Source organism: Pseudophryne corroboree, chromosome 6 (genome assembly GCF_028390025.1).
Source record: "Pseudophryne corroboree isolate aPseCor3 chromosome 6, aPseCor3.hap2, whole genome shotgun sequence".
NCBI classification, from domain to species: domain Eukaryota; kingdom Metazoa; phylum Chordata; class Amphibia; order Anura; family Myobatrachidae; genus Pseudophryne; species Pseudophryne corroboree.
In genome coordinates, this window is record NC_086449.1 from 272,275,719 (window position 1) to 272,303,277 (window position 27,559).

Below are 27,559 nucleotides of genomic sequence, written 5' to 3' on the forward strand. Positions count from 1 at the left end.
CAGCATTCATGGATGCGCTGGCGGTGCCGTGGAAGTTTCGGCTGCCGTACGTTTTCCCTCCGGTGTCGCTCCTGCCCAGGGTAATTCGGAAGTTCAAGCAGGAATGAGGAATCCTGCTTCTCATAGCTCCAGCGTGGCCCAGACGGCACTGGTTTTCAGACCTCCAGGGCCTCTCGTCAGAGCGTCCAATTCTACTTGCACAACGCCCAGACCTCCTCGTTCAGGGCCCCTGTGTCTGCCAGGACCTGGCCCGGCTGTCTTTGACGGCGTGGCTCTTGAAGCTTCCGTCTTAAGGGTTAAAGGGTTTTCTGAGGCGGTCATTAAACTATGTTGCGGGCCCGGAAACCGACTTCTGCTCGGATTCACCATAGGGTCTGGCATTCTTACTTTGTTTGGTGCGCATCTAACAATTATGACGCTTCCAAGTTTAGTACAGCAAAGCTATTGGCTTTTCTTCAGCAGGGCCTGGACTTAGGCCTGCATCTGGCTTCCCTCAAGGTTCACATTTCTGCCTTGTCTGTGTGGTTTCAGAGAAAAATTGCGACTTTACCTGATGTGCATACCTTTACTCAGGGTGTGTTGCGTATCCAACCTCCCTATGTCGCGCCTGTGGCTCCTTGGGACTTGTCGGTGGTTTTGGAGGCGTTACAAGAGTCTCCGTTTGAACCTCTTGGTTCAGCTGATCTTAAGTGGCTTTCCCTTAAGGTGGTGTTTCTGCTGGCTATTGCCTCAGCTAGAAGAGTGTCGGATTTGGGTGCCTTGTATTGTAGTTCCCCATATCTGATATTTCACCGTGACCGGGCGGTTCTTAGGACTCGTCCCAGATATTTACCTAAGGTGGTTTCTTCGTTCCACCTTAACCAGGAGATTGTGGTTCCGGCACTTGTTTCTCCTGATCTGTCTTCCAAAGAGCGGTCTTTGGGTGTGGTACGGGCTCTCCGTATCTATGTGAAGAGAACTGCTTCTATTAGGAAATCTGATTCTCTCTTTGTTCTGTTTGGATTTCTCAAACGGGGCTGGCCTGTTCACAAGCAGCTTTGGCCAGATGGATTAGAATGGTGATTGCACATGCTTATGTGAGGGCTGGTCTGTCAGCTCCTGCTCACATTACGGCCCATTCTACTCGGTCTGTTGGACCTTCTTGGGCGGCCCGCCGTGGTGCAACCCTTGAACAATTGTGCAAGGCGGCTACGTGGTCCTCAGTGAACACGTTCATAAGGTTCTATGCCTTCGATACTGCCGCTTCCCCGGATGCTTCCTTTGGACGCCGGGTTCTTGTGCCCGCTACAGTGCGTCCCCTCCCATGAAGAACTGCTTTAGGACATCCCCATTGTCTTTCCTTGTGGAGCTAAGTGTACCCCGCAGCAGAAAACAAGATTTACCGTTGATAAATCTTTCTGCAAGGTACACTGGGCTCCACAAGGCACCCACCCTGACGCACTTAGCTTCTTTGGGTTGGTATGGCATTAGCCGCTGACACTTCTCCTGTCGCGAGAGTGTGGTGTATGTGGCTACTAACCGTTGTCGTCTCTCTTCCTGCTACTGCATTGGGCTGGTTAACTAAAAACTGAGCTCCTGTGCAGGGAGGCGGGGTTATAGAGGAGGCGGCGCTATGCATCTTGGGAACAGTCAAAGCTTTTGAGCCTGTTGGTGCCTCGGATCAAGATCCTACTCTACACCCCCACTGTCTTTCCTTGTGGAGCCCAGTGTACCTCGCAGAAAGAGATTTAACAACTGTAAGTTCTTACCATAAATCTCGTTATATGTCATTTTGGACTTGAGGAGCCTCCACACGCCGAGAGTCAAGTGTCTACTTTTGCTTTTTTGCTCCTCTCCCTGATGTCACAGCAATATCGTACATATCTCCATTTTTTTCTATGTCACTAAGCTATACAATAGTGAAAACGCGATCAAAAACATCCAGTCGTTTTTGTGTGATGCCAGAACAAATAGACAGACAATAAATTCAGATTTTTTTTCTTGTCTCCATAGTCCATAAACAGACCCGAGAACAATATTTCTAAATATTACAGTTTTATTATTATATGTATAGATAACGCCAACAGGCGTGGTTGGCTAGCTACCAAACAGACCCTGTCGCATTGTATACGCCTGGTCGGTAAGGGCTTCCTGGGCAACTCGGCATGGTGCTTCTGTGGATCAACTCTGCCAGTCACCACATTGTCCTCTACTCATACCTTTATTCATCTCTACAGATTTGACACATTTACCTCTAGTGTTGCTAGTTTTGGGCAAAGAGTCCTCAGCTCAGGGGCGTTCTCTCCCTTAAGGGGACATCTTTAGGGCATCCCAAGGTCACCAGTTCATGGGTGACACTGGATGCTCTCCCTTTTACCCAGTGCTTGCTAAGGATTGTGGCCCTGCACATGTAGGAAACAGGGTGTGTACCTGTATTTTGCTGATTCAAACAAATAGACTCCTGGGCTCACCCAATACCCAAGGTCTCTAGTGTCCCCCATGGACTCAGAGAAAAGGATTTATCCGGTAAGAACTAAAAATCGTGTTGTCGTTCATAGGTACTTTTAAGGTATTACAGCACCAAGGTTATTGTCATGTTTCGGTGTTTAGAGCACAAATGCAAAGTTTTATTCGTTCCTTTAAATATTATTATTATTATTATAATATATATTTTTATTTTTTTAAATTGGTGAAACCCTTATGCTGTATACAAACTTACATGTGGAAGCATTACTAGGTAATGTGAAAGCAGTATAGAGATGCTAGAGTCAGTTGTAGACAAATTCCATGTTGGTGTATTGCTTTCATTAGCTTTTTGTAATCATGCGTAGTTTATTTATAGCTTTAAGGCATAGACACCTATTGGTCTGAATGAGTATTAAAGGTTTCAGCTGTAATCAAGTAAAATTTTTAATTTTCATTCATTTACAGTCAATGCTCAATTTTATGCTTATGTTATGCAACATGGATAGTAATTTCTGATACACCTTCTACATAATTCAACATGCATGCATATGTGATGAAGGGTGGAATTCAATTGTACATTGGGGTCGATTCAATTCGGCAAGTTATGAATAGCGCCGGGAATTAGCTCCCGACGCTATTCAATTCAGCTCCAGTTAAGTCGGCGATGGCCCGTTCTCGCCGACTAAACAGGTTGAATTGTAGGGAGAACGGGCATTCTCCGACTTAACTCCCCGGCGCGAGGCAGCACTTTTGTCGGGTTTCTTCTCTCATCCCCCCCCCCCCCCCCCATTTTTACCGGACCAAAAAAAAAAAAAAAAAAGCTACTTTTGCACGAAAACACAGGATCTGGGATAAGTTCCCGGATCCATGTGTGTTGGCGATTGCAAAGCGGTTGTGGTTTTTTTTTTTAGTTTTTTTTTTTTTCCTCCTGTCCCCACGCACATGAAAAAAATTCCTGATACTGCCGGCTATCGGGGACAATTGAATAACCCCAGGGGAGATCGATTTATCAGAGGTAATTTACTTCAGCCAATTGTATTCCCCCATAAGTATGATTATAAGATGTGCTTTCTCTTCTTGATTTTCACTTTTCATCAGACAATTAGTAATAGGTCCTACACACTGGCAGATTTCACTGAACGATATGAATGTTTTCGTTCATTAATGAACGAGAAATCGTTCATATCATTCAGTGTGGAGGCAGCAACAATGCGCGGCCCCGCGCTCGTTCATCGTTGGTGCCCCGTTGCCTATGCATGCAGGCCAATATGGACAATCTCGTTTAAGCATTCACTGCTATGGAGCCGGGTGACGGGGGGAGTGAAGAAACTTCACTCTACACCCGCCGCCGTATCGGCCGTCAGACACCTCGGTGGCACATCGCCATATGTGTAGGGTCCTTAAGAGTCTCAGCTATTGTGTTTTCACACATTCCTGAAGGACATATATCCTATGACTGGTCAAGCAGCAGTAGCCTGTTTACATGTCTTTATTTAATGGCTTACTGTACAGCTGTGGAATCAGCCTGATAAAAAAGAAGGCGGTCCAGTCTGGTGGGTTTTCCATCACTGAGGCTTGACCTGGAATTGTCATGTGTTTGTGTTTATATGGGATATTTTTTTTTAAATGCGTTTCCATTTACTATTTTAACATTGCATTATTGTATTACAGTAATACTATAGCTCTCTTCTCTTTCAATGACCAGATAAAGGTTCATCAGATCATTTTCAAACTTGCATGAAAACGTAGTAGATGACCGCTTTTAGCTGGTGTGTGTGTGAGCATGGTCCGCTGCATGTAAGCCCCCTTATACTCTGGCCGCTCGGCTCTAATGAGAGAAGCTGATTCTGTCAAACATGTTTGCTAAATATGAAATGTATCCTGACGTGCATTGTATCCAGCCGGACATTAATTGGTGACCTTTGTGCAGAGTACATTAGTGGTAGAATTTTAGGTCTACGTTATGCAAGAAACTGTAGTAACCAGATTACCTAGTTTAAAATGGAAAATAACTGCATGAATATCTTTTGATTTCCATGCACCTGCAGCTAATCACTTGCCACTGCCAATATTAAATAATGCCCAGATATGAAATAAAATGGCTAAAATGTAATATTCTTTCCGTTTTTTTGTTGTGTTTTTTTAATCAAAGCAACCACAACAATTAATGGCACAATTAAAATGCAAGAGGCCTCCCATGAAAAGTGTTGCTGTACAAAAGGAATCTTGTTCATCTGTAAGAGACACTCGCTCAAAGATTGTTCTCTTGGTGGATGCTTGTCAGCAAACAGGTAATTAATTCTTCCAGTGCAGAAACAGTTGGCTATTGAAATCTAAATATTAAATAAAAAATTTTTTTTTTGTTATTATGTTAGATTTTCCAAGTGAAATTGCCAACAAATCTCTCTCTGAAAGTATTGGTGGAACACCCTGGAAAACAAAAGCAAGACGCAGACGGTCCTCTCACCCTGCTGCAGAATCGTCCAGTGAGCAGGGCGCAAGTGAAGCAGATATTGACAGCGACAGTGGGTACTGCAGTCCGAAACACTGCCAGGCAGCTGCAATGTGTTCAAGGCACACAGAATGTACTGCTTCTGCTGTCAGCGTATGTTTTATTTTACTTATCTCCCGTCACCGGTTCTTATATAACAGTCAGTAGTCACTCAAATGCCAGTATTACTTCAAGATTTTACTTATACTCTCTATTCATTTATTTGGCATCTGATCTATGCACATTAGGTGTGCATACAAAATCTAATCTTTTTTGGCTTACAATCAAGAGAGTTTCAATATGTATTATGTTGTGTTCTGAAATCTTAAATACATCTCCATGTTAAGGCGGGTTCACTACGATATGCCGGCAGTCGGGCTCCCGGCGACCAGCATACCGGCGCCGGGAGCCCGACCGCCAGCTTACCGACAGTGTGGCGAGCGCAAATGAGCCTCTTGCGGGCTCGCTGCGCGCGCCATGCTATTTTATTCTCCCTCCAGGGGGGTCGTGGACCCCCACGAGGGAGAATAAGTGTCGGTATGCCGGCTGTCGGGATCCCGGCGCCGGTATACTGTGCGCCGGGATCCCGTCAGTCGGCATACTGAAGACCACCCGTTAAGGCTTGGTGATCTGTTATTCCTGCATAGCAGTGTCTGTTTCTTAGTAGTTGATGATAATATTTATATCTCTAATTCCAGATTGCAGAACCAGCAGTATGCACAGGTAAAATTACCCTTTTCCTTGTATAACACTGATCTGTATAAATAAGGATTCCATTCACTAAAGTGCTTGTAAGGATTTGGGGTTATTACTTGAAGTATGGAACCTTTGTTATTTGCTACATAGAGGAGCAAGAACATAATGTAGTGACAGCCCTCATAAGCAAGATTTGTTTAAGCAGAAATTAGAAGGATTTGTTTTGATAATGAGTCTGACCTATTAGTACTAGTCTCATTTCTGGATTGTACGTTTTGTCACAAACACGGTCCATCTGTTTGTTTCTGTGCTGTGAGTAATGAAAAGTCTTGTAAATAAACTACAGTAGGTTGCATAAATGTATGACCACAATCTCTCTCTCTCTCTCTCTCTCTCTCTCTCTCTCTCTCTCTCTCTCTCTCTCTCTCTCTCTCTCTCTCTTCAAAGCTGGGGGAAACTGGACAATTGTGGCTTCCCAGGCCACCCAGAAAAGACCTTGGAATGAGAAAAGTCCAGCTTTTTCTAGAGGGGGCAGACAGGCTGAACTACGAAATAATCAGGTAACTTTATAGTAATAAGAGACTTCTCACCAATTACAGATACATGTAGAATATACCTTTTATATAGAATAACATTTGTGATATTTTCTCTATCGTCCTAGTGGATGCTGGGGTTCCTGAAAGGACCATGGGGAATAGCGGCTCCGCAGGAGACAGGGCACAAAAAGTAAAGCTTTAGGATCAGGTGGTGTGCACTGGCTCCTCCCCCTATGACCCTCCTCCAAGCCTCAGTTAGATTTTTGTGCCCGGCCGAGAAGGGTGCAATCTAGGTGGCTCTCCTAAAGAGCTGCTTAGAAAAGTTTAGCTTAGGTTTTTTATTTTACAGTGAGTCCTGCTGGCAACAGGATCACTGCAACGAGGGACTTAGGGGAGAAGAAGTGAACTCACCTGCGTGCAGGATGGATTGGCTTCTTGGCTACTGGACATTAGCTCCAGAGGGACGATCACAGGTACAGCCTGGATGGTCACCGGAGCCTCGCCGCCGGCCCCCTTGCAGATGCTGAAACGAGAAGAGGTCCAGAATCGGCGGCAGAAGACTCCTCAGTCTTCTTAAGGTAGCGCACAGCACTGCAGCTGTGCGCCATTTTCCTCTCAGCACACTTCACACGGCAGTCACTGAGGGTGCAGGGCGCTGGGAGGGGGGCGCCCTGGGAGGCAAATGAAAACCTTTTTTGGCTAAAAATACCTCACATATAGCCTCCGGGGGCTATATGGAGATATTTAACCCCTGCCAGAATCCGTTAAGAGCGGGAGACGAGGCCGCCGAAAAAGGGGCGGGGCCTATCTCCTCAGCACACAGCGCCATTTTCCCTCACAGAAAGGCTGGAGGGAAGGCTCCCAGGCTCTCCCCTGCACTGCACTACAGAAACAGGGTTAAAACAGAGAGGGGGGGCACTAATTTGGCGTTAGAAATATATAAAAAAGATGCTATAAGGGAAAACACTTATATAAGGTTGTCCCTATATAATTATAGCGTTTTTGGTGTGTGCTGGCAAACTCTCCCTCTGTCTCTCCAAAGGGCTAGTAGGTCCTGTCCTCTATCAGAGCATTCCCTGTGTGTGTGCTGTGTGTCGGTACGTGTGTGTCGACATGTATGAGGACGATGTTGGTGAGGAGGCGGAGCAATTGCCTGTAATGGTGATGTCACTCTCTAGGGAGTCGACACCGGAATGGATGGCTTATTTAGGGAATTACGTGATAATGTCAACACGCGCCAAGGTCGGTTGACGACATGAGACGGCCGACAAACAATTAGTACCGGTCCAGACGTCTCAAAAACACCGTCAGGGGTTTTTAAAACGCCCGTTTACTTTAGTCGGTCGACACAGACACAGACAGGGACACTGAATCCAGTGTCGACGGTGAATAAACAAACGTATTCCTTATTAGGGCCACACGTTAAGGGCAATGAAGGAGGTGTTACATATTTCTGATACTACAAGTACCACAAAAGAGGGTATTATGTGGGATGTGAAAAAACGACCGTAGTTTTTCCTGAATCAGATAAATTAAATGAAGTGTGTGATGATGCGTGGGTTCCCCCCGATAGAAAATATGGGCGGTATACCCTTTCCCGCCAGAAGTTAGGGCGCGTTGGGAAACACCCCTTAGGGTGGATAAGGCGCTCACACGCTTATCAGAACAAGTGGCGGTACCGTCTATAGATAGGGCCGTCCTCAAGGAGCCAGCTGACAGGAGGCTGGAAAAATATCATAAAAAGTATATACACACATACTGGTGTTATACTGCGACCAGCGATCGCCTCAGCCTGGATGTGCAGAGCTGGGGTGGCTTGGTCGGATTCCCTGACTAAAAATATTGATACCCTTGACAGGGACAGTATTTTATTGACTATAGAGCATTCAAAGGATGTATTTCTATATATGCGAGATGCACAGAGGGATATTTGCACTCTGGCATCAAGAGTAAGTGCGATGTCCATATCTGCCAGAAGATGTTTATGGACACGACAGTGGTCAGGTGATGCAGATTCCAAACGGCACAAAGGTGTATTGCCGTATAAAGGAAGAGGAGTTATTTGGGGTCGGTCCATCGGACCTGGTGGCCACGGCAACTGCTGGAAAATCCACCGTTTTTACCCTAAGTCACATCTCTGCAGAAAAAGACACCGTCTTTTCAGCTTCAGTCCTTTCGTCCCTATAAGAGTCATATCTGCCCAGGGATAGAGGAAAGGGAAGAAGACTGCAGCAGGCAGCCCATTCCCAGGAACAGAAGCGTTCCAACCCTTATGACAAGCTCTCAGCATGACGCTGAGACCGTACAGGACCCCTGGATCCTACAAGTAGTATCCCAGGGGTACAGTTTGGAATGTCGAGACGTTTCCCCTGCGCAGGCTCCTGAAGGCTGCTTTACCAAGGTCTCCCTCCGACAAGGAGGCAGTATGGGAAAAAATTCACGAGCTGTATTCCCAGCAGGTGATAATTAAATTACCCCTCCTACAACAAGAAAAGGGGTATTATTCCACACTATATTGTGGTACTGAAGCCAGAAGGCTAGGTGAGACCTATTCTAAATCTAAAAAAATTTGAACACTTACAAAGGTTCAAATCAAGATGGAGTCACTCAGAGCAGTGATAACGAACCGGGAAGAAGGGGACTATCTGGTGTCCCGAGACATCAGGGATGCTTACCTCCATGTCCCAAATTTGCCCTTATCACTAAGGGTACCTCAGGTTCGTGGTACAGAACTGTCACTATCAGTTTCAGACGCTGCCGTTTGGATTGTCTACGGCACCCCGGGTCTTTACCAAGGTAATGGCCGAAATGATGGTTCTTCTTCGAAGAAAAGGCGTCTTAATTATCCCTTACTTGGACGATCTCCTGACAAGGGCAAAGTCCAGGGAACAGTTGGAGGTCGGAGTAGCACTATCTCGGATACTGTTACAACAGCAGGGGTGGATTCTAAAGATTCCAAAATCGCAGCTGATCCCGACAACAAGTCTCCTGTGCTTAGGGATGATTCTGGACACAGTCCAGAAAAAGGTGTTTCTCCCGGAAGAGAAAGCCAGGGAGTTATCCGAGCTAGTCAGGAACCTCCTAAAATCAGTGCATCATTGCACAAGGGCCATGGTAAAAAAATGGTGACTTCCTTCGAAGCAATTCCAGTCGGCAGATTTCATGCAAGAACTTTTCAGTGGGATCTGCTGGACAAATGGTCCGGATCGCATCTTCAGATGCATCAGCGGATAACCCTATATCCAAGGACAAGGGTGTCTCTCCTGTGGTGGTTACAGAGTGCTCATCTTCTAGAGGGCCGCAGATTCGGCATTCAGTTTTGGATGTTGGTGACCACGGAGGCCAGCCCGAGAGGCTGGGGAGCAGTCACACAAGGAAAAAATTTCCAGGGAGTGTGATCAAGTCTGGAGATTTTTCTCCACATAAATATAGCTAAGGGTAAATTTATAATGCTCTAAGCTTAGCAAGACCTCTGCTTCAAGGTCAGCCGGTATTGATCCAGTGGGATAAAACATCACGGCAGTCGCCCACGTAAATAGACAGGGCGGCACAAGAAGCAGGAGGGCAGTGGCAAAAACTGCAAGGACTTTCCGCTGGGCGGAAAATCATGTGATAGCACTGTCAGCAGTGTTTCATTCCGGGAATGGAAACTGGGAAGCAGACTTCCTCAGTAGGCACGACCTCCACCCGGCAGAGTGGGAACTTCATGGGGAAGTTTTCCACATAATTGTAAACCGTTGGGAATTACCAAAGGTGGACATGATGGCGTCCCGTCTGAACAAAAAACGGGACAGGTATTGCGCCAGGTTAAGAGACCCTCAGGCAATAGCTGTGGACGTTCTGGTAACACCGTGGGTGTACCAGTCGGTGTATGTGTTCCATCCTCTGCTTTTCATACCTAAGGTACTGAGAATTATAAGACGTAGAGGAGTAAGAACTATACTCATGGCTCCGGATTGGCCAAGAAGGACTTGGTACCCGGAACTTCAAGAGATGCTCACAGAGGACTTATGGCCTCTGCCGCTAAGAAGGGACTTGTTTCAGCAAGTACCATGTCTGTTCCAAGACTTATCGCAGCTGCGTTTGACGGCATGGCGGTGGAACGCCGGATCCTAAGGGAAAAGGCATTCAGGAACAGGTCATTCCTACCCTGGTCAAAGCCAGAAAGGAGGTGACCGCACAACATTATCACCACATGTGGCGAAAATATGTTGCGTGGTGTGAGGCCAGGAAGGCCCCACGAAGAAATTTCAACTCGGTCGATTCCTGCATTTCTTGCAAACAGGAGTGTCTATGGGCCTCAAATTGGGGTCCATTAAGGTTCAAATTTCGGCCCTGTTGATTTTTCTTCCAGAAAGAAGTGGCTTCAGTTCCTGAAGTCCAGAAGTTGTCAAGGGAGTATTGCATATACAACCCCCTTTTGTGCCTCCAGTGGCACTGTGGGATCTCAACGTAGTTCTGGGATTCCTCAAAACACATTGGTTTAAAACCAGTCAAATCTGTGGATTTGAAGCATCTCACATGAAAAGTGAACATGCTCTTGGACCTGACCTGGACCAGGCGAGTGTCAAATTGGTGGTTTTTTTCTCAAAAAAGCCCATATCTGTTTGTCCATTCGGACAGGGCAGAGCTGCGGACTCGTCCCCAGTTCTCTCCCTAAGGTGGTGTCAGTGTTTCACCTGAACCAGCTTATTGTGGTGTCTTGCGCCTACTAGGGACTTGGAGGACTCCAAGTTGCTAGATGTGGTCAGGGCCCTGAAAATATAGGTTCCAGGACGGCTGGAGTCAGGAAAACTGACTTGCTGTTATCCTGTATGCACCCAACAAACTGGGTGCTCTTGCTTTTAAGCAGACTTTTGCTAGTTGGATGTGTAATACAATTCAGCTTGCACATTCTGTGGCAGGCCTGCCACAGCCAAAATATGTAAATGCCCATTCCACAAGGAAGGGGGCTCATCTTGGGCGGCTGCCCGAGGGGTCTCGGCTTTACAACTTTGCCGAGCGGCTATTTAGTCAGGGGCAAACACGTTTGTAAAATCCTACAAATTTGATACCCTGGCTAAGGAGGACCTGGAGTTCTCTCATTCGGTGCTGCAGAGTCATCCGCACTCTCCCGCCCGTTTGGGAGCTTTGGTATAATCCCCATGGTCCTTTCAGGAACCCCAGCATCCACTAGGACGATAGAGAAAATAAGAATTTACTTACCGATAATTCTATTTCTCGGAGTCCGTAGTGGATGCTGGGCGCCCATCCCAAGTGCGGATTATCTGCATTACTTGTACATAGTTACAAAAATCGGGTTATTATTGTTGTGAGCCATCTTTTCAGAGGCTCCGCTGTTATCATACTGTTAACTGGGTTCAGATCACAGGTTGTACAGTGTGATTGGTGTGGCTGGTATGAGTCTTACCCGGGATTCATAAATCCTTCCTTATTGTGTACGCTCGTCCGGGCACAGTACCTAACTGAGGCTTGGAGGAGGGTCATAGGGGGAGGAGCCAGTGCACACCACCTGATCCTAAAGCTTTACTTTTTGTGCCCTGTCTCCTGCGGAGCCGCTATTCCCCATGGTCCTTTCAGGAACCCCAGCATCCACTATGGACTCCGAGAAATAGAATTATCGGTAAGTAAATTCTTATTATCTCCTATGGTGCAATGTTGAAATAAGTGGGGGGGAAGGAAGTAGGAAGAGGAGTTGAATTAGTGGGTAAGAACAGTACTGTAAGTAAAGCGTGGTTCCAATACAAAGGTTTGTAACCAGCTGAATATTGGGATAAATTACAGGGAATACATACAGTATAACGATGGCGATGAGGCTGTCATGATCCCGACAGTGGGATCCCGGCAACCAGTATGCCGGCAGCGGTGCGAGTGCTAGAAAGCCCCTTGCAGGCTCGCTGCGCTTGCCATGCTGGAGGCACGGTGGCTTGCGGCGCTCGCCACAAGTTATATTCTCCTTTGTTGGGTGTCGTGGACACCCATAGAAGAAGAAAAGCCTATGGTGCCAGGATTCCGGCTGCGGCATTTCACCGCCTGTCGGGATTCCGATGTCTGCATTATAACCGCCGGGATCCCGACAGGCGGTCTCATGATTGCCTCCCAATCACAGGATCCTTATAAGGTGCAAAAAAAAAAGAATTCCTCAGTTTGATTGTTTTGGTATAAATTAGTAATAATATATTACCAAAATGTATTAAACATATAGAAAAACAATATCAGAATAATGTGGTGTAATAAAATTTTGAGCAGCTATTACAATTAGTGATGAGCGGATTCGGTTTTACTCGGTTCTCAAAACGGCATCTTATTGGCTCACGGATGTCACGTGTTTTGGATAGCCAATAAGATGCCGTTTTGAGAACCGAGTAAAACCGAATCCGCTCATCACTAATTACAATGCTTGTAAAATACTTTTAATATAGCAGATAATCTGAAAGCATTAAAATTTCAATGCTCAAGATTATGTTCTAAAAGTCATTCAGACAGTGGTTGGTACCACAGCCATAAATCCTAGTCTTAGGGGTATATTCAAATGAAGTCTGATCCATTCCGACATTCATTTGTCGGAATGGATCCGACCTGGGCTATTCAATGCATTCTCAATTCAACATTAAAAAAAGTCTGCCTCTCCCTGTCTTCGCATCTGCCTCTCCCCGTCCCCGCATCACAGCTGCCGCTCACGGCAGCGTCCAGCAAGCGAGGTCTCGCTTGCTGGAGCCGGATGGACGCTGTTGTGAGCGGCAGTTGTGATACATCCTCCGGCGCTGCTGTCCCCTGTCTGCCCGCTGCTCTCCCCGTCTCTGCTCCCGCATCTCACGTCGACTTTGTTAAAGTCGAATTGAGATGGTAGAAAAGGGAGCAAAAACCTGTCGGTTTTGGCCCCGTTTTCGACAAAAGCACGCGGATCGGCAGCTATTCCGCCGATCCACGTACTTTTCGTCAAGCCGAATTCCTCGACTTGTCGAATAATTTGGGGTTAGATTGAATAGGTCGGAATCCCTTCCACCTCAAAAAAGTCGAAACTGCAGTCTTTTCGACAGACTGCAGCTTTCGACTTCAATTGAATATACCCCTTAGTGTCCCATGAACTGCAATTTCATAATATACACCTGAATGGCGCTATTACTCATAAACCGTGTAATTGTCCTCGGAACTGCACTTCCAAAAAGCAAATGTGCCTGACCAGCTCTAGTCTTTGTATGCTAAAGTTTTCCATATGGGCTGCAGCAGTGGAGGCTGTCTGTGCTTTTCACGGACTGTGTATTAAAGTGGTGTGCAGCATGAGCTTACCGGTCTGCTATCTTAAGTGGAGTCTGATACCTGGCTGGTGGGAGATGCGCTGATCGCCACCATTGCTGCAAATTGATCCTTTCAGTATTCCTGCTCTTAGATGCAATTGAAGTTAGACCTCATGATTGAGCGCAACATGGTAATTTTCTCTTACGTCCTAGAGGATACTGGGAATCCATTTAGTACCATGGGGTAGAGATGGATCCATTAGGAGCCATGGGCACTTTAAGAATTTGATAGTGTGTGCTGGCTCCTCTCTCTGTGCCCTTCCTACCAGTTTAGAAAATGTGCCCGGAGGAGCCGGTCATGCTTATGAAAGCTCCTGAAGAGTTTTCTGTATTTATTTTATCTGTTATTTTCAGGCAGGACTGGCTGGCACCGGCCTGCCTGCTTCATGGGACTTAGGGGGGAAAACGGCACAGCCTCTTGAAGGGTTAATGGTCCCATTCCCTGCAGACAGGACACTAGCTCCTGAGGAAACTATTCGCAAGCCCCACCACGGCGAGCGTACATTCCCGCAGCACGGCGCCAACCCTAACAGAGCCAGAAGAGTGGGGAGTACTAAGCCGGCGTCCCGGTTAGCGGGTCGCCGGCCATTATGGCGGCATGAGGGTACAGAGACACGTTTCTAACCGGCTTCTGAGGGGGCGAACTGAGTCTCAGTACACAGTACCCACACTGGCACAGATCTGACTCCATTTTAAGTACTAAATTGCCTCCACCAGTATAAAAAGAAAGCAGGAAGACCTCGCACCATGGAGGGGGTGGGGTCTTCACTATGAGCAGATCCAGCAGTTCACCAGCACCATTTTCCCTCTGCAGTGGACACAGATGGTGACTGACAGGGACGCGCAGCTCCTCTGGAGAGACTCCAGATTACCTCAGCGGTACCAGGGGGTCATAGCAGGGGGGAACGATGACGCTGTTCAAAGACATATAGTTTAGACACACCCACTTCTCCGCTCGCGATATATATCGGCCTTCAATCGCCAATGTGTACCCAGTTTTAAGGTATCATTAGGCGCCAGTATACATACTTGTATGCCTGGTGCCAATACTACTGTCTTTGAAATGGACACATCTTCAGATACATGTGACACAATTGAGTGTGCCCTTGTTTGTGTACATCTTTTCTGCATATATTCATCACACAAATGCAATTAACTCTCAATAAGGCCCGTAATGTCTACCATGCTTTACAACATTTGCTTGGATGGCAAAAAATGCATTTGCTGTTAGATATGAATAAAACAAAAATTTAATACAGCAGGTACAATGCTCCTCTTCCAAAAACAAACAACAAAAGTCTCTCTACCCTTTCACACCACACAAATAACCCGGTATCGACCCGGCATCCCAGTATCTAATAAGTGTACTAAGTCCCTCAGTCTGCGACCCAGCTAAGCTTGGCATTAGCTTTAAGGGCGCGGTGTGCTGGCTTCATAATATCTCTGTTTCCCTGGAAGGCTCTTTGTGTGTTAATTATGCTTTTAACCTTTTACCTGTGTGTGTGTGTGTGTGTGTGTGTGTGTGTGTGTGTGTGAGTGTGAGTGTGTGTGTGTGTGTGAGTGTGTGTGTGTGTGTGTGTGTGTGTCATGTACGGCAGAGTGCTTCTCTTCCCCAGGGGACTCACTAATGTGTACTCAGTGTAGTGCACCTTCCCAGGCTATCTGGGCTGAACCAGCATGGCTGGATTCCATTAAAGGAATGATCTCCAATATGTCTACTAAATTGTCCCGCAATAAGAAAGAAACGCAATAATGTGGATGAGTTTATGAACAGAGGCTCAGTCCCCTGCGATTTGTCTGCAAAAACGTACTCTGGCCCATGTCCTGCAGTCTGACTCTGATGATGAAGGGTCAGACATGGAGGAGGGTGAGGTGGACTCAGAGGGGGGGATGCTGCTCTGTCACAGGGAATAGAGGCTCTTACAGAAGCTATCGGAGACGTTCTGCAAATTCCTGATAAGGTGACAGAGGAGTGGGAGGAATCTTATTTTAATGGAAAAAAAAAATCCTCAGTCACTTTTCCTGAGTCAAAGGATCTGAATACCCTGTTTGAAGAACCGTGGGTTAATCCTGATAGGAAGTTTCAAATAACTAAGAGGTTACTCTCATCCTTTCCTTTTCCTCCTGAGAATAGGAAAAAATGGGAAAATCCACCGATAGTGGATGCATCAGTATCCAGGCTGTCACGGAAAATAGTATTGCCTGTGACTGGTGCAGCCTACCTGAAAGACATGGCTGATCGTAGAATTGAGACCACACTCAAATCCTTGTACACAGCTGCTGGGGTGGCCCAGAGACCCACTATAGCATGTTCGTTGATCACTAAACCCATTGCTAAATGGTCAGGTAACCTAATTGAGGGGTTAGATTCCTTATCTAGGGGGGAGATTGTTTTACTCATACAACATATACAAGACTCTGCAGACTTTATGGTGGAAGCCATAAAAGAAATAGGCTTGCTTAATTCACGCACCACTGCGATGGCAGTGTCGGCACGCAGGGGCTTGTTGCTACGCCAGTGGACTGCTGATGCGAACTCCAGGAAAGGCGTGGAAGGCCTACCATTTACAGGAGAGGCCTTATTTGGATATGAACTGGATAAATGGATCTCCAGAGCTACTGCGGTTAAGTCCACATATCTTCCTTCCGCAGCTCCCCCTGCCAGGAAGGCCTAGTTAGCTTCCAATTTGCAGTCCTTTCGGACTGCCAAGTTTAAGGTCAAAACCAGAGGTTCTTCTACAGCCACCAGATGTGCTAGAGGTAAACCACGCAAATCAGCAACTGACGGTTCTCAGGAACAGAGTTCAAGCTCTGCTTCCTCAAAGCCTTCAGCATGATGGTGGACCGCTGTGCCTGAAAGACTGGCGAGTGGGAGCACGGCTAAAATTCTTCAGTCGCATCTGGACAAGTTCGTGCCACGATCCCTGGGTCATAAATCTTATTTCCCAAGGCTACAGGCTGAAGTTCCAGGAGCTCCCACCTCACAGATTCTTCAAATCGGGCTTACCAGTTTCACAGGAGGCAAGTATAACTTTACAGGACGCCATTCAGAAACTGGTGCAGACTCAGGTCATTGTTCCAGTTCCACCTCATCTGCAAAACAAGGGATATTGTTCCAACTTGTTTGTAGTACCGAAACCGGACAGTTCGGTAAGACCAATGTTGAACCCGTACTTACGAATGTTCAGATTCAAAATGGAGTTTCTGAGTGCGGTGATCTCAGGTCTGGAGTAAGGGGAATTCCTAGTGTCTCTGGATATCAAGGATGCGTACCTTCACATTCCGATCTGGCCGCCTCATCAGGCTTATCTACGGTTTGCATTGCAGGACTGTCACTACCAGTTCCAGGCCCTGCTATTTGGTCTCTCCACGGCACCGAGGGTGTTCACCAAGGTGATGGCAGAGATGATCTTTCTCCTCCGCAAGCAGGGAGTGAACATAATTCCGTACCTGGACGATCTTCTTCCGAAATCACACCTAGAGCCAACACGGAGGCTTCCATTCCTGGGGATGATACTGGACACAGTCGCAGAAGGTGTTCTTTCCATTGGAAAATGCATTGGTAATCCAGTCGATTGGTTTGGGATATCCTGAGTCCAACCCGGGTATAGGTGCATCTATTTTGTAGTAACGCAATATACCCTGCACCGAACCCAAAAATTGTCAAAGAAATATAATGAAACCAGCTGTCCAATAATTTTTCCTTTTTATTAATAGGTAGAATTAATCAGCTGGAGGTGCTCCAACAATCATGTTTAAACCTGATAAACACACAAAAACCGACAGTGGCCGGAAAAAGACAGGGATTGCCTTTTTGGAGCACTCTTTTAAATTTAAATAAATATGTTCAAATTGATATGATTGTTATTTTTAAAACGTAACCTTTAATTTTTTTTTTTTTTAAATAATTGTTTTAAAAGGTGCATCTATGCATTCGCCTTCTGGGGAAAATGGTGGCCTCTTACAAGGCGCTTCAGTACGGAAGGTTTCATGCAAGACCTTTCCAGCTGGATCTGTTGGACAAAAGGTCCGGATCGCATCTTCGCATGCACCAGAGGATCCCAAGTGTCAAGTGCCAGGATTTCTCTTCTATGGTGGCTTCAGACTTCTCACCTAATCGAGAGTCGACGGTTCGGGTTTCAGAATTGGATTCTGCTAATCACAGACTCAAGCCTCAGAGGTTGGGGAGCAGTCACCCAGGGGGTGCAGTTTCAGGGAAGATGGTCCAGTCAGGAAGTTGTCCTTCTAATCAACATTCTGGAACTCTGGGCTATGTACAACGCCCTTCTGCAGGCCGCATATCTTCTTTGAGATCAGGCCATTCAGGTCCAGTCGGACAATGTGACGGCGGTAATGTACATAAACCGACAGGGCGGAACGAAAAGCAGAGCAGCAATGTCAGAGGTGATGAGAATTCTCCTCTGGGCAGATGCTTGACATGTCGGTGGGGATATCCACAAATCGACATGATGGCCTCTCGTCTCAACAAGAAGCTCAAGCGGTATTGTTCCAGGTCGAGAGACCCACAGGCAGTGGCGGTAGACGCTCTGACGACTCCATGGGTCTATTAGATGGTGTACGTGTTTCTTCCACTTCCTCTGATCCCAAGAATTCTCAAAAGAATAAAAAGGGAAAAGGTTCAAGCAATACTCATTGCTTCGGACTGGCCAAGAAGGGCCTGGTACTCGGACCTTCTAGAGTTGCTACTCGAAGATCTGTGGACTCTACCTCTTCGCAAGGATCTTCTGCAACAGGGCCCGTTCGTCTATCAAGATTTACCCGCGGCTATGTTTGACGGCATGGAAGTTGAACGGCTGATTCTAGCCTGGAGAGGGATCCCTGACAAGGTCATCCCGACTATGATCCAGGCCAGAAAGGGGGTAACGTCTAAATATTTACCACGGTATTTGGAAGAAATACGTCTTTGTGTGAGAGCAGAAAATATTCTGCAGTGGAATTTCATCTGGGACGTTTCCTGCTTTTTCTGCAGTCAGATGTGGATGTGGGCTTATGTCTGGGCTTACATAGAAACATAGAATTTGACGGCAGATGAGAACCACTTGGCCCATCTAGTCTGTCCCCTTTTTTTTATCCTTTATGTAATCTCAACCCTTTTTGAACCCTATTTCTTTGTAAGGATATTCATATGCCTATCCCAAGCATGTTTAAATTGCTCTACAGTCTTGGCCTCTACCACCTCTGATGGGAGACTATTCCACTTATCCACTACCCTTTCTGTGAAGTAATTTTTCCTTAAATTTCCCCTGAACCTCCCCCCCTCCAGTCTCAGTGTATGTCCTTGAGTTCTAATATTTCTCTTCTTTTGAAGAATGTTTCCCTCCTGAACTTTAAGACCCTTGATATATTTGAAAGTTTCTATCATGTCCCCCCTTTCTCTTCTCTCCTCCAAACTATACATGTTAAGATCTTTTAGCCTTTCCGGGTACGTTTTGTGATGTAGGCCATGCACCATTTTAGTTGTCTTCTTTGTACACTCTCTAATGTATTTATATCCTTCTGGAGATATGGTCTCCAGAACTGGACACAGTATTCCAGATGGGGCCGCACCAATGACCTATACAGTGGCATTATCACTTCTTTTTTCCTACTACTGATTCCTCTCCCTATGCAACCAAGCATCTGACTTGCCTTTCTCATTGCTTTGTTGCATTGCTTTCCTGCCTTCAAGTCACTTGAAATAGTGACTCCTAAATCCCTTTCCTCCTCAGTAGTTTCCATTATAGTACCCTTGATACTATATTTAGCCTTTGGGTTTTATAGACCTAAGTGCATGATTTTGCATTTTTTAGCATTAAACTGTAGTTGCCATGTTCTTGACCATTTCTCAAGCCTACCTAGGTCATCAATCATTTGTTTTACTCCTCCCAGTGTGTCTACCCTGTTGCATATCTTTGTATCATCTGCAAAAAGGCATACCTTCCCTTCAATACCATCTGCAATGTCACCAACAAAGATATTAAAGAGAACTGGACCAAGTACAGACCCCTGGGGTACTCCACTGGTAACATTTCCCTCCATAGATTGCACTCCATTAACTACAACTGTCTGTTTCCTATCCTGCAACCAGGCTCTTATCCATTTAACTGTTTTATAATCCACCCCCACGCTTTCAAGTTTATTTAGCAGTCTGCGATGTGGGACAGTGTCAAATGCCTTACTAAAGTCTAGATATGCTACATCTACAGCTCCCCCTTGATCTATTATTTTCGTCACAGAGTCAAAAAAGTCAATTAAGTTTTGTTTGGCCTGATCTGCCACCAGTAAATCCATGCTGTTTTGGATCCTGTAAGTGGTTTGATTTAAGATATTCCACAACTCTTTCTTTTAATAGTTTTTCCATTACTTTCCCCACTACTGATGTAAGGCTTACTGGTCTGTAGTTACTTGCTTCTTCCTTTCTTCCACTTTTGTGCAGTGGAACTACATTTGCTCTTTTCCAGTCCTCTGGAATAGCACCTGTATTTAGTGACTGGTTAAATAATTCTGTTAATGGTGTAACCAGCACATCTTTTAGCTCTTTGAGTATCCTTGGGTGTATCCCATCTGGTCCCATTGATTTATCCACTTTTAGTTGTGAAAGTTCTGTTAGGACCTTCTCCTCTGTAAATGTACTTTCATCTACCTTATTTTTATGAATGTCATTGCAACTTAACTGTGGCCCCATCCCTTCTTCTGTAGTAAATACTGAGCAAAAATAATTATTTAGGTGATCTGCTATTGCCTTGTCACCCTCCACCAAATGCTCACTCTCTGTCTTAAGTCTTATTATTCCTCCATTGGCTTCATAAATGTCCAGATTTCGGCCTTGTCTGTTTTCTTTCAGAAACAATTGGCTTCTTTCCCTGAGGTCCAGACGTTCTTGAAAGGTGTTCTGTACATCCAACCTCCCTTTGTGCCTCCCACAGCACCTTTGGATCTCAATTTGGTGTTGCAGTTCCTCCAATCGGTCTGGTTTGAACCGTTATAGGAGTAGACTTAAAATATCTTACGTGGAAGACCATCACACTGTTGGCCTTGGCTTCAGCAAGACGTGTGTCGGAGCTGGGGGGGTTGTCTCACAAGAGCCCCTATTTAATTTTTCATGAAGACAAAGCTGAACTCAGAACTTGTCAGCAATTTCTTCCTAAAGTGGTGTCTGCGTTTCACATCAACCAACATATTGTGGTTCCGGTGGTTACCGTCACCTCGGCTACTTCAAAGTCTTTGGATGTTGTGAGGGCTTTGAAAATCGGACTCGCTGTTGGTTCTTTATGATACCAGTAAAATTGGGTGTCCTGCTTCGAAGCAGTCCATTGCACGCTGGATCAGGCTCACTATCCAGCATGCTTATTCCATGGCAGGATTGCTAAATTCTACAAGTTCGATACTTTGGCCACTGAGGACCTTCAGTTTAGTCAATCAGTTCTGCAGGAACATCAGCACTCTTCCACCCGGTTTGGGAGCTTTGGTACTTCCCCATGGTACTAAATGGATTCCCAGTATCCTCTAGGACGTACGAGAAAATAGGATTTTAATTACCTACCGGGAAATCCTTTTCTCGTAGTCTGTAGAGGGTACTGAGCGCCTGCCAGTGCTTCGTACTTCCTGCACTGTTACTAGATTAAGTATTGTTGTTAGGTTCAGCTGTTGCTGTTCCTGTTCCAAGTTTGTTTAGCCTGGCTTTCCTCTTATTTGTTTGTGCTGGTTCGGTATCTCACCACTATCCTGTTATATCCTTCTCTCAAAGAATGTCCGTCTCCTCGGGCACAGTTTCCTAGACGGAGTCTGGTAGGAGGGGCGTAGTGGGAGGAGCCAGCGCACACTATCAAATTCATAAAGTGCCCATGGCTCCTAGTGGACCCGTCTATACCCCATGGTACTAAATGGATTCCCAGTATCCTCTACGGACTACGAGAAAAGGATTTACCGGTAGGTACCGTATTTGCCGGCGTATAAGACGACTGGGCGTATAAGACGACCCCCAACATTTCCACTCAAAATATAGAGTTTGTTATATACTCGCCGTATAAGACTACCCCCTTCCACACACCAAATAAAACGTAAAAGAACATCAGATTTGTGACATACTGTATATTATGACCTGATAAGAGATTTGGATAGGGAGTATTTATCAAAGTATGCATAAGAAGGGGGGAGGGGGCGAGGAGAAAGTTGTAAAATGTATAAAAGTATACCCCTGTGTGCATTTAGTGTTACCGGTTTCACATGAGTGCCATTAGTATTAGTATTAGTGCCATTACAGTACCTGTCATTGTCATTATTGTACGGCCACAAAGCGACTGCAGCGCCTCCGGCCAGTCCCTGCATCTCCCTGTAATTGGCACTAGTGACCCGCCGCGGCCGCACTGGATATCGCGCGATACTGGATGGTGAGTAGAATGAGGTGGGCGGGCATCGGGAGGCCACTATGGGCACCGGGCGAGTATCGGAAGGCCACTATGGCAGCTATGTCTATCCCAACTGAAGTGCACCCGGCGTATAAGACGACCCCCCCACTTGGAGGCATGTTTTTCAGGGCAAAAAAGTAGTCTTATACGCCAGCAAATACTGTAATTAAAATCCTATTTTCTCTTTCCTGGTGATGCCTGTCTTGTCTGAACGCCCAGGAAGGAGAGAATTGCTAGCTTGCGCTCCATCTTGAGGACTAATGCGCATTTTGGGTGAAAATACATGCAAAAGATGCTTGTAGCAAGCAGAGTCACATGGGACATGGCTCGTCAAGGGCTGTTTGGCACTACTGCAGCAGTAGTGTATATTGAATACCAATGATCCTTAGTTTGAGATCATGCTATATACCAATTTTTGTGAATGCGTTTGGCATGTGTTTGCAATTAGCTAATGCAGGAGGACAATTTGTCAAGCTGCCTGGCCATAGTTGTGTGTGTTCCACTTAATTCTTCCTATTCCCCTTTAAATATGTTTTCGTATTATTCTTTCTCTGTTAGAGATTTCATCTTCCTTTTATTGGAACTTGTTCCGTTATCCCCATGAAAATATGCAGAAAATGACTTTACACAAGATACATTTGTTTTATTATTCCTGCTCTTATGCATTTTCTTTTCATTCTGAAAGTCTTATTATAATGAATCATCTTCTGACCATAGCTTGGATATCGTATGAGAGGTCAGAGTACATCATCCGAAAGAAGACAGAATATCCAGAGGAAGCAGGACAATAAAACAGGGACCATAGCTCAGTTGAACAGAACAGATCAAAGTCCTGAACAACTCTTTTTTGAGGTAGTTGTATAGCTGTACTTATTTATTGTATTACAGTAGGCCTCAAAAAGCACAATAAAATAAATTTGATTTAAAGGCATTATTAGAGAAGGGGAGGGGGGGGGGGGGGGGAGGAGAGGCTATTGCCTCCCAATTCCCCTCAAGAATCCACAGCTCAGCATGCCTGAATATCCAGTCCCCCTAAATAGGAAGGTTCATTCAGCACGATTGGAAAGGATTGGCTAGATTCACTGTAATTTTTTTAAATGGCGCAAACCTTATTTTTGCAGTTTAGAAGAGTTTCAAAATGTAAACCTACGGTTGGATATTACATTTCTTGGGCAGGAATTAATAAGTTAGCCCAGTTGCTGCACCTGAAATCAGGCTATTTATTGGGGATCTTTTTGAATCTGCTCAGAAAAAAATCCCCCCAAAAAACATTGACTGCAGCCTGCCTTCGAGGCTAATAGAATAGCCCTGCTGCTTCAATTTGACTGCGGTAAATTACTGTGACTATTTGGATTCCTCCCCATAGTCTGCATATTGTCAAAAATACCATGACTACTTAATAAAAGGAAGTTTCTTATACAGTACTTTTTTATGTACAGTACTTTATTATAGGACTTCCCCTGTCCGCTGACTACACTCCTCAGTTTCCATAATTCCAGTTTATAAATGTCTAATTTGGCTAAAATCAGGCTTTTTAAAACCTAAAAACTGATGGTCGACACACTTAACTAATGACTTTTCCCCAGAAAAGCGCTCAGAAATTGTTTTCTTTTTTCTTTATCATCCACTAGGGGTCAGTGGAGTACTCTTGGGATATGGACGGCTTCCACCGGAAGAAGGCACTGAATAAATTAATTTTTGAGACTACTCCTCCCCTCCATATCCTCGAGCACTTCAGTGTTTTTTCTGTGCTCGACACAGTTAGAAGGCATAGTGGAGCTCGTCCACGAAGTATTGGAATTTTTTTTTTAGTTCCTAAGTTTTTCTTTTTTTCAAGGATTTCCACGTCCTTTCCCCCCTTCTAACAGGCGTGGGTCAGGGACAGTGGAAGCGGCTGAGAACAGCCGTGAGTGTCGGACCTCTCTGTAAAGAGCTCCCTCACTCCACCTGCAGGCTGCCTGCAAAAAGCTGGACGGAGCTTGGATGAGAAGCCCCGTCATAGACTTTGGTCACGGTCCAGGTATGTTAGGGGCGGTCAGCTCTTGCTGCCGCTCCACTGTTGGGGATTGTATTGGGTACTCACCGCTGCCCGGAGCGCGTGTGCATGGGCCGCATCACGGCTCCATGCGGCGCGCTCTCACTCTCCGCTCCCAGCATCTTAAATACCAGACCGCTGCTCCCCGGCGCCGCAGCAGCGCTGCCTGGCTACACAGACACTCCGCAAAATGTGTGTGGCGGGCGGGAGCGCGTGTGCATAGGCCGCTCCAGGGCTCTATGCAGCACGCTCGCTGCTTCCGCTATCCGCCCGCAGCAGCCGAGGAGTTCCCGCTGCCTGGGCCTACAGGTACAGGCCGCTCACACGGCCCTATGCAGACTTCCACAGGCCCCGACCCGGTGCTGTACACGGAGGTCGTGGGGGGGGGGGGAGACATTTGCAGTATTTGGCATGCTTAATATGTTAATGTTCTCCTGTCTGTTCCAGGTTTCCTTTATTACATCTCGGCTAAGAGTGGTACTAGGGGAATTTTGGGGTCAGTTTTCTTATTGCTGGCAGGCACTGCACTTGCCTGATATATACCAGGAACTTTGGTGTTATTACTGAGTCGTGCAGTCTGTCTGTGTGTAGTTTGTATTGTCTGTCTTTTATAATGAGTAAGACACCAGCAAAATCTAAGAAACATTTTTCATGTCATGTCTGTAAGAGTGTGTTGCCTGATGGATCCACCACATGTACAGCATGTGTTGTTAATACAGCCATAAATACGATTTCAGAAGTAAAACCACCATCTCTGGACCCTCCATGGGCTTTACTTGCAGATGTATTAGTTGGTTTACAATCAGAGCTGGCCGCCTCTCGGGAAGAAAGAGAGGCGGCAAGATCTGAGTTTAAAATGAGACCATTTGAGTTACCAGAGTCTCAATCTGGTCAGAGGCCCACCTTGAGTGGAAAAGATAAATTTCCTTTTCCTAATAATTCTCCAGTCTCTAGGATACTAGACCTCACTGAACAGGAGTATGAGGAGGGCGAAATAGGGCAACAGTCAGATAGTGACGATTTTGACAGCCCAGGTATTGACAATCTCATCAGAGCAGTACGTCAGTCGCTGGAGTTTACGGAAACTGAGGAGCCCCTGACGAATGATGAGGTAGTTTTTACTAAACGACAGAGATCTCCGATGTGTTTCCCTATTTCGGAATCTCTTAATAAAATGTTACTGGAATCACGGAAAAATCCGGATAAACGGTTTTCTATTCCTCGTAGATTTAAATCGAGTTACCCGTTTCCAGAGTCCATGACAGCTACTTGGGAGAACCCACCATTGGTGGATTCATCCGTATCCAAACTTACAAGGAAGTTAACCATACCAGTACCAACTGCTACTACGCTTAAAGACCCTGCAGATCGTAAAATAGAGGCTATGCTAAGGTCCATGTATACAGCAGCTGGAGTGCTGCTGAGACCTGGGTTGGTTGGCATTTGGGTTACTAAAGCTTTAATGGTATGGATAAAAGAGCTCAAGTCGGCTCTGCAAGATGACCATCTTATACTTCTCGCGGATCAAATCTGGGAAGCTGCTGAATATCTATGTACAGCTTCTACTGACGTCTGTCAGCTTACTTCTCGCCTGTCCTCATCGCTAGTCATAGTACGACGAGCACTTTGGCTGCGTTCTTGGCAGGCGGAGACGGAGGTTAAAAAAGGTATAGAGGCATTGCCTTATGATGGCGAGAAGCTTTTCGGTCCTGAATTGGACAAATGGATTTCTGAGGCTACTGGAGGAAAGTCTGTGTTTCTTCCATCGCCTACAACTATACCTAAACGGAAATATTCTGGTCCGGCGTTCAAATCCTTTAGAACTCAGCCCTTTCGTGGGCAGGGCACAGGAGCAGTCACGCCTGGTAGAAGAGGTCGGGGACGTAGTGCTCGACAATCCAATGCACGTCGTCAAGACACTAAGACCACTAACAAACCAGTGGCATGACGGGCTCCCAGCCCATCTCGGATCTCCAATTGTGGGAGCACGCCTTCAGAGCTTTCAGGGGGCGTGGCTGCAGACGTCCACAGATGGGTGGATCCGCAAGTTAGTATTAGAGGGTTACAAAATAGAGTTCGATTATCTTCCGACAGGAAGATTTTTCACGACAGGACTGCCTGTGTCGGACGACAAGAAAGCAGTTCTGCAGGTTGCCATTCAGTCTCTGCTGAATGCTGCAGTTGTAATTCCGGTCCCCGTGCAGGAACAGGGGCAGGGTTATTATTCCAGTCTGTTTCTGGTACCAAAACCAGATGGCTCAGTCAGGCCAATATTGAACCTAAAAGGTCTCAATCATTACGTCACTTACCACAGATTCAAGATGGAATCTCTCAGGTCAGTAATTGCAGGGTTAGAGCCGCAGGAATTCATGATTGCACTGGATCTCAAGGATGCGTACTTACACATTCCGATTTGGCCACCTCACCAGAGTTTCTTAAGGTTTGCGATAAGGCGAGACCATTACCAGTTTCAGGCTCTCCCGTTTGGCCTCTCATCAGCGCCTCGGGTATTCACCAAGGTAATGTCCGTGATGATAGCTCATCTCAGGTCCCTAGGGGTAATAATTGTTCCGTATTTGGACGATCTACTCATAAAGGCTCCGTCTCAACAATTGCTTCTTCAGCATGCTTTGCTAACGTACAATGTACTAGTTCAGCACGGTTGGATAGTCAGTTTAAAGAAATCACATCTAATTCCGTGTCAGCGACTTCAATTCCTAGGGATGATTCTCGATACAGTAAAACAAAAGGTTTACCTGCCACAACAGAAAGTACAGGTCATTCGTCATCTGGTGCAATTAGTGCTCAAGCCACGCACAGTCTCAGTACATTTGTGCATTCGCCTTTTAGGCACAATGGTGGCGGCTTTCGAAGCACTTCAGTTCGGAAGGTTTCACTCACGTCCGTTTCAACTGGAGGTGTTAGCGCAATGGTCGGGATCACATCTGCAGTTGCACCACAGGGTGAGATTGTCGCCACAAGTCAGGGTGTCTCTTCTCTGGTGGTTAAAAATACACAATCTATCTGCAGGGAGACGATTCGGCGTCGTGAATTGGATAATTCTGACAACAGACGCAAGTCTCAGAGGTTGGGGAGCTGTAGTTCAGAGTCATCGGCTCCAGGGCCTCTGGGCAAATCACGAAAGATCGCTATCCATAAATGTTCTGGAACTCAGGGCGATTTACAATGCTCTAAGACAAGCAGTGTACATGTTTCGTTTTCAGACTGTTCAGGTGCAGTCAGACAATGCGACGGCAGTCGCATACATAAACAAACAAGGAGGAACGAGAAGCCGCATGGCAATGCGGGAAGTAGCTCGGATCCTCAGATGGGCCGAATATCACCAGGTGATATTGTCGGCAGTGTTCATTCCGGGAGTGGACAACTGGGAGGCAGATTTTCTCAGTCGTCGGGATTTTCATCCAGGAGAGTGGGCATTAAATCCAGAAGTATTTCAGATGTTGATCCAGAAGTGGGGGTACCCTCAGGTGGATCTGATGGCATCCCGCCACAATCATCAGGTGTCACGATATGTGTCCAGAACAAGAGATCCAGGGGCAGTGGCGGTGGATGCTCTCACAGCCACGTGGCCGTACAGCCTTGTGTATCTGTTTCCACCGTTTCCGCTGCTCCCGCTGTTGCTAAAACGG

General features: G+C 46.1%; 1 protein-coding gene across 1 annotated transcript in view; it reads left to right on the plus strand.

Annotated features, from left to right (window-relative positions):
• SECISBP2L (SECIS binding protein 2 like) overlaps positions 1 to 27,559 on the plus strand; it is a 197,623-nt gene that overhangs the window by 86,579 nt on the left and 83,485 nt on the right. The window contains exons 4-8 of the mRNA XM_063926038.1: positions 4,598 to 4,736; positions 4,821 to 5,050; positions 5,635 to 5,659; positions 6,080 to 6,192; positions 22,592 to 22,726. Of these exons, the coding sequence (XP_063782108.1) occupies positions 4,598 to 4,736; positions 4,821 to 5,050; positions 5,635 to 5,659; positions 6,080 to 6,192; positions 22,592 to 22,726 (642 nt within the window). The remainder of the gene's footprint in view (positions 1 to 4,597; positions 4,737 to 4,820; positions 5,051 to 5,634; positions 5,660 to 6,079; positions 6,193 to 22,591; positions 22,727 to 27,559) is intronic.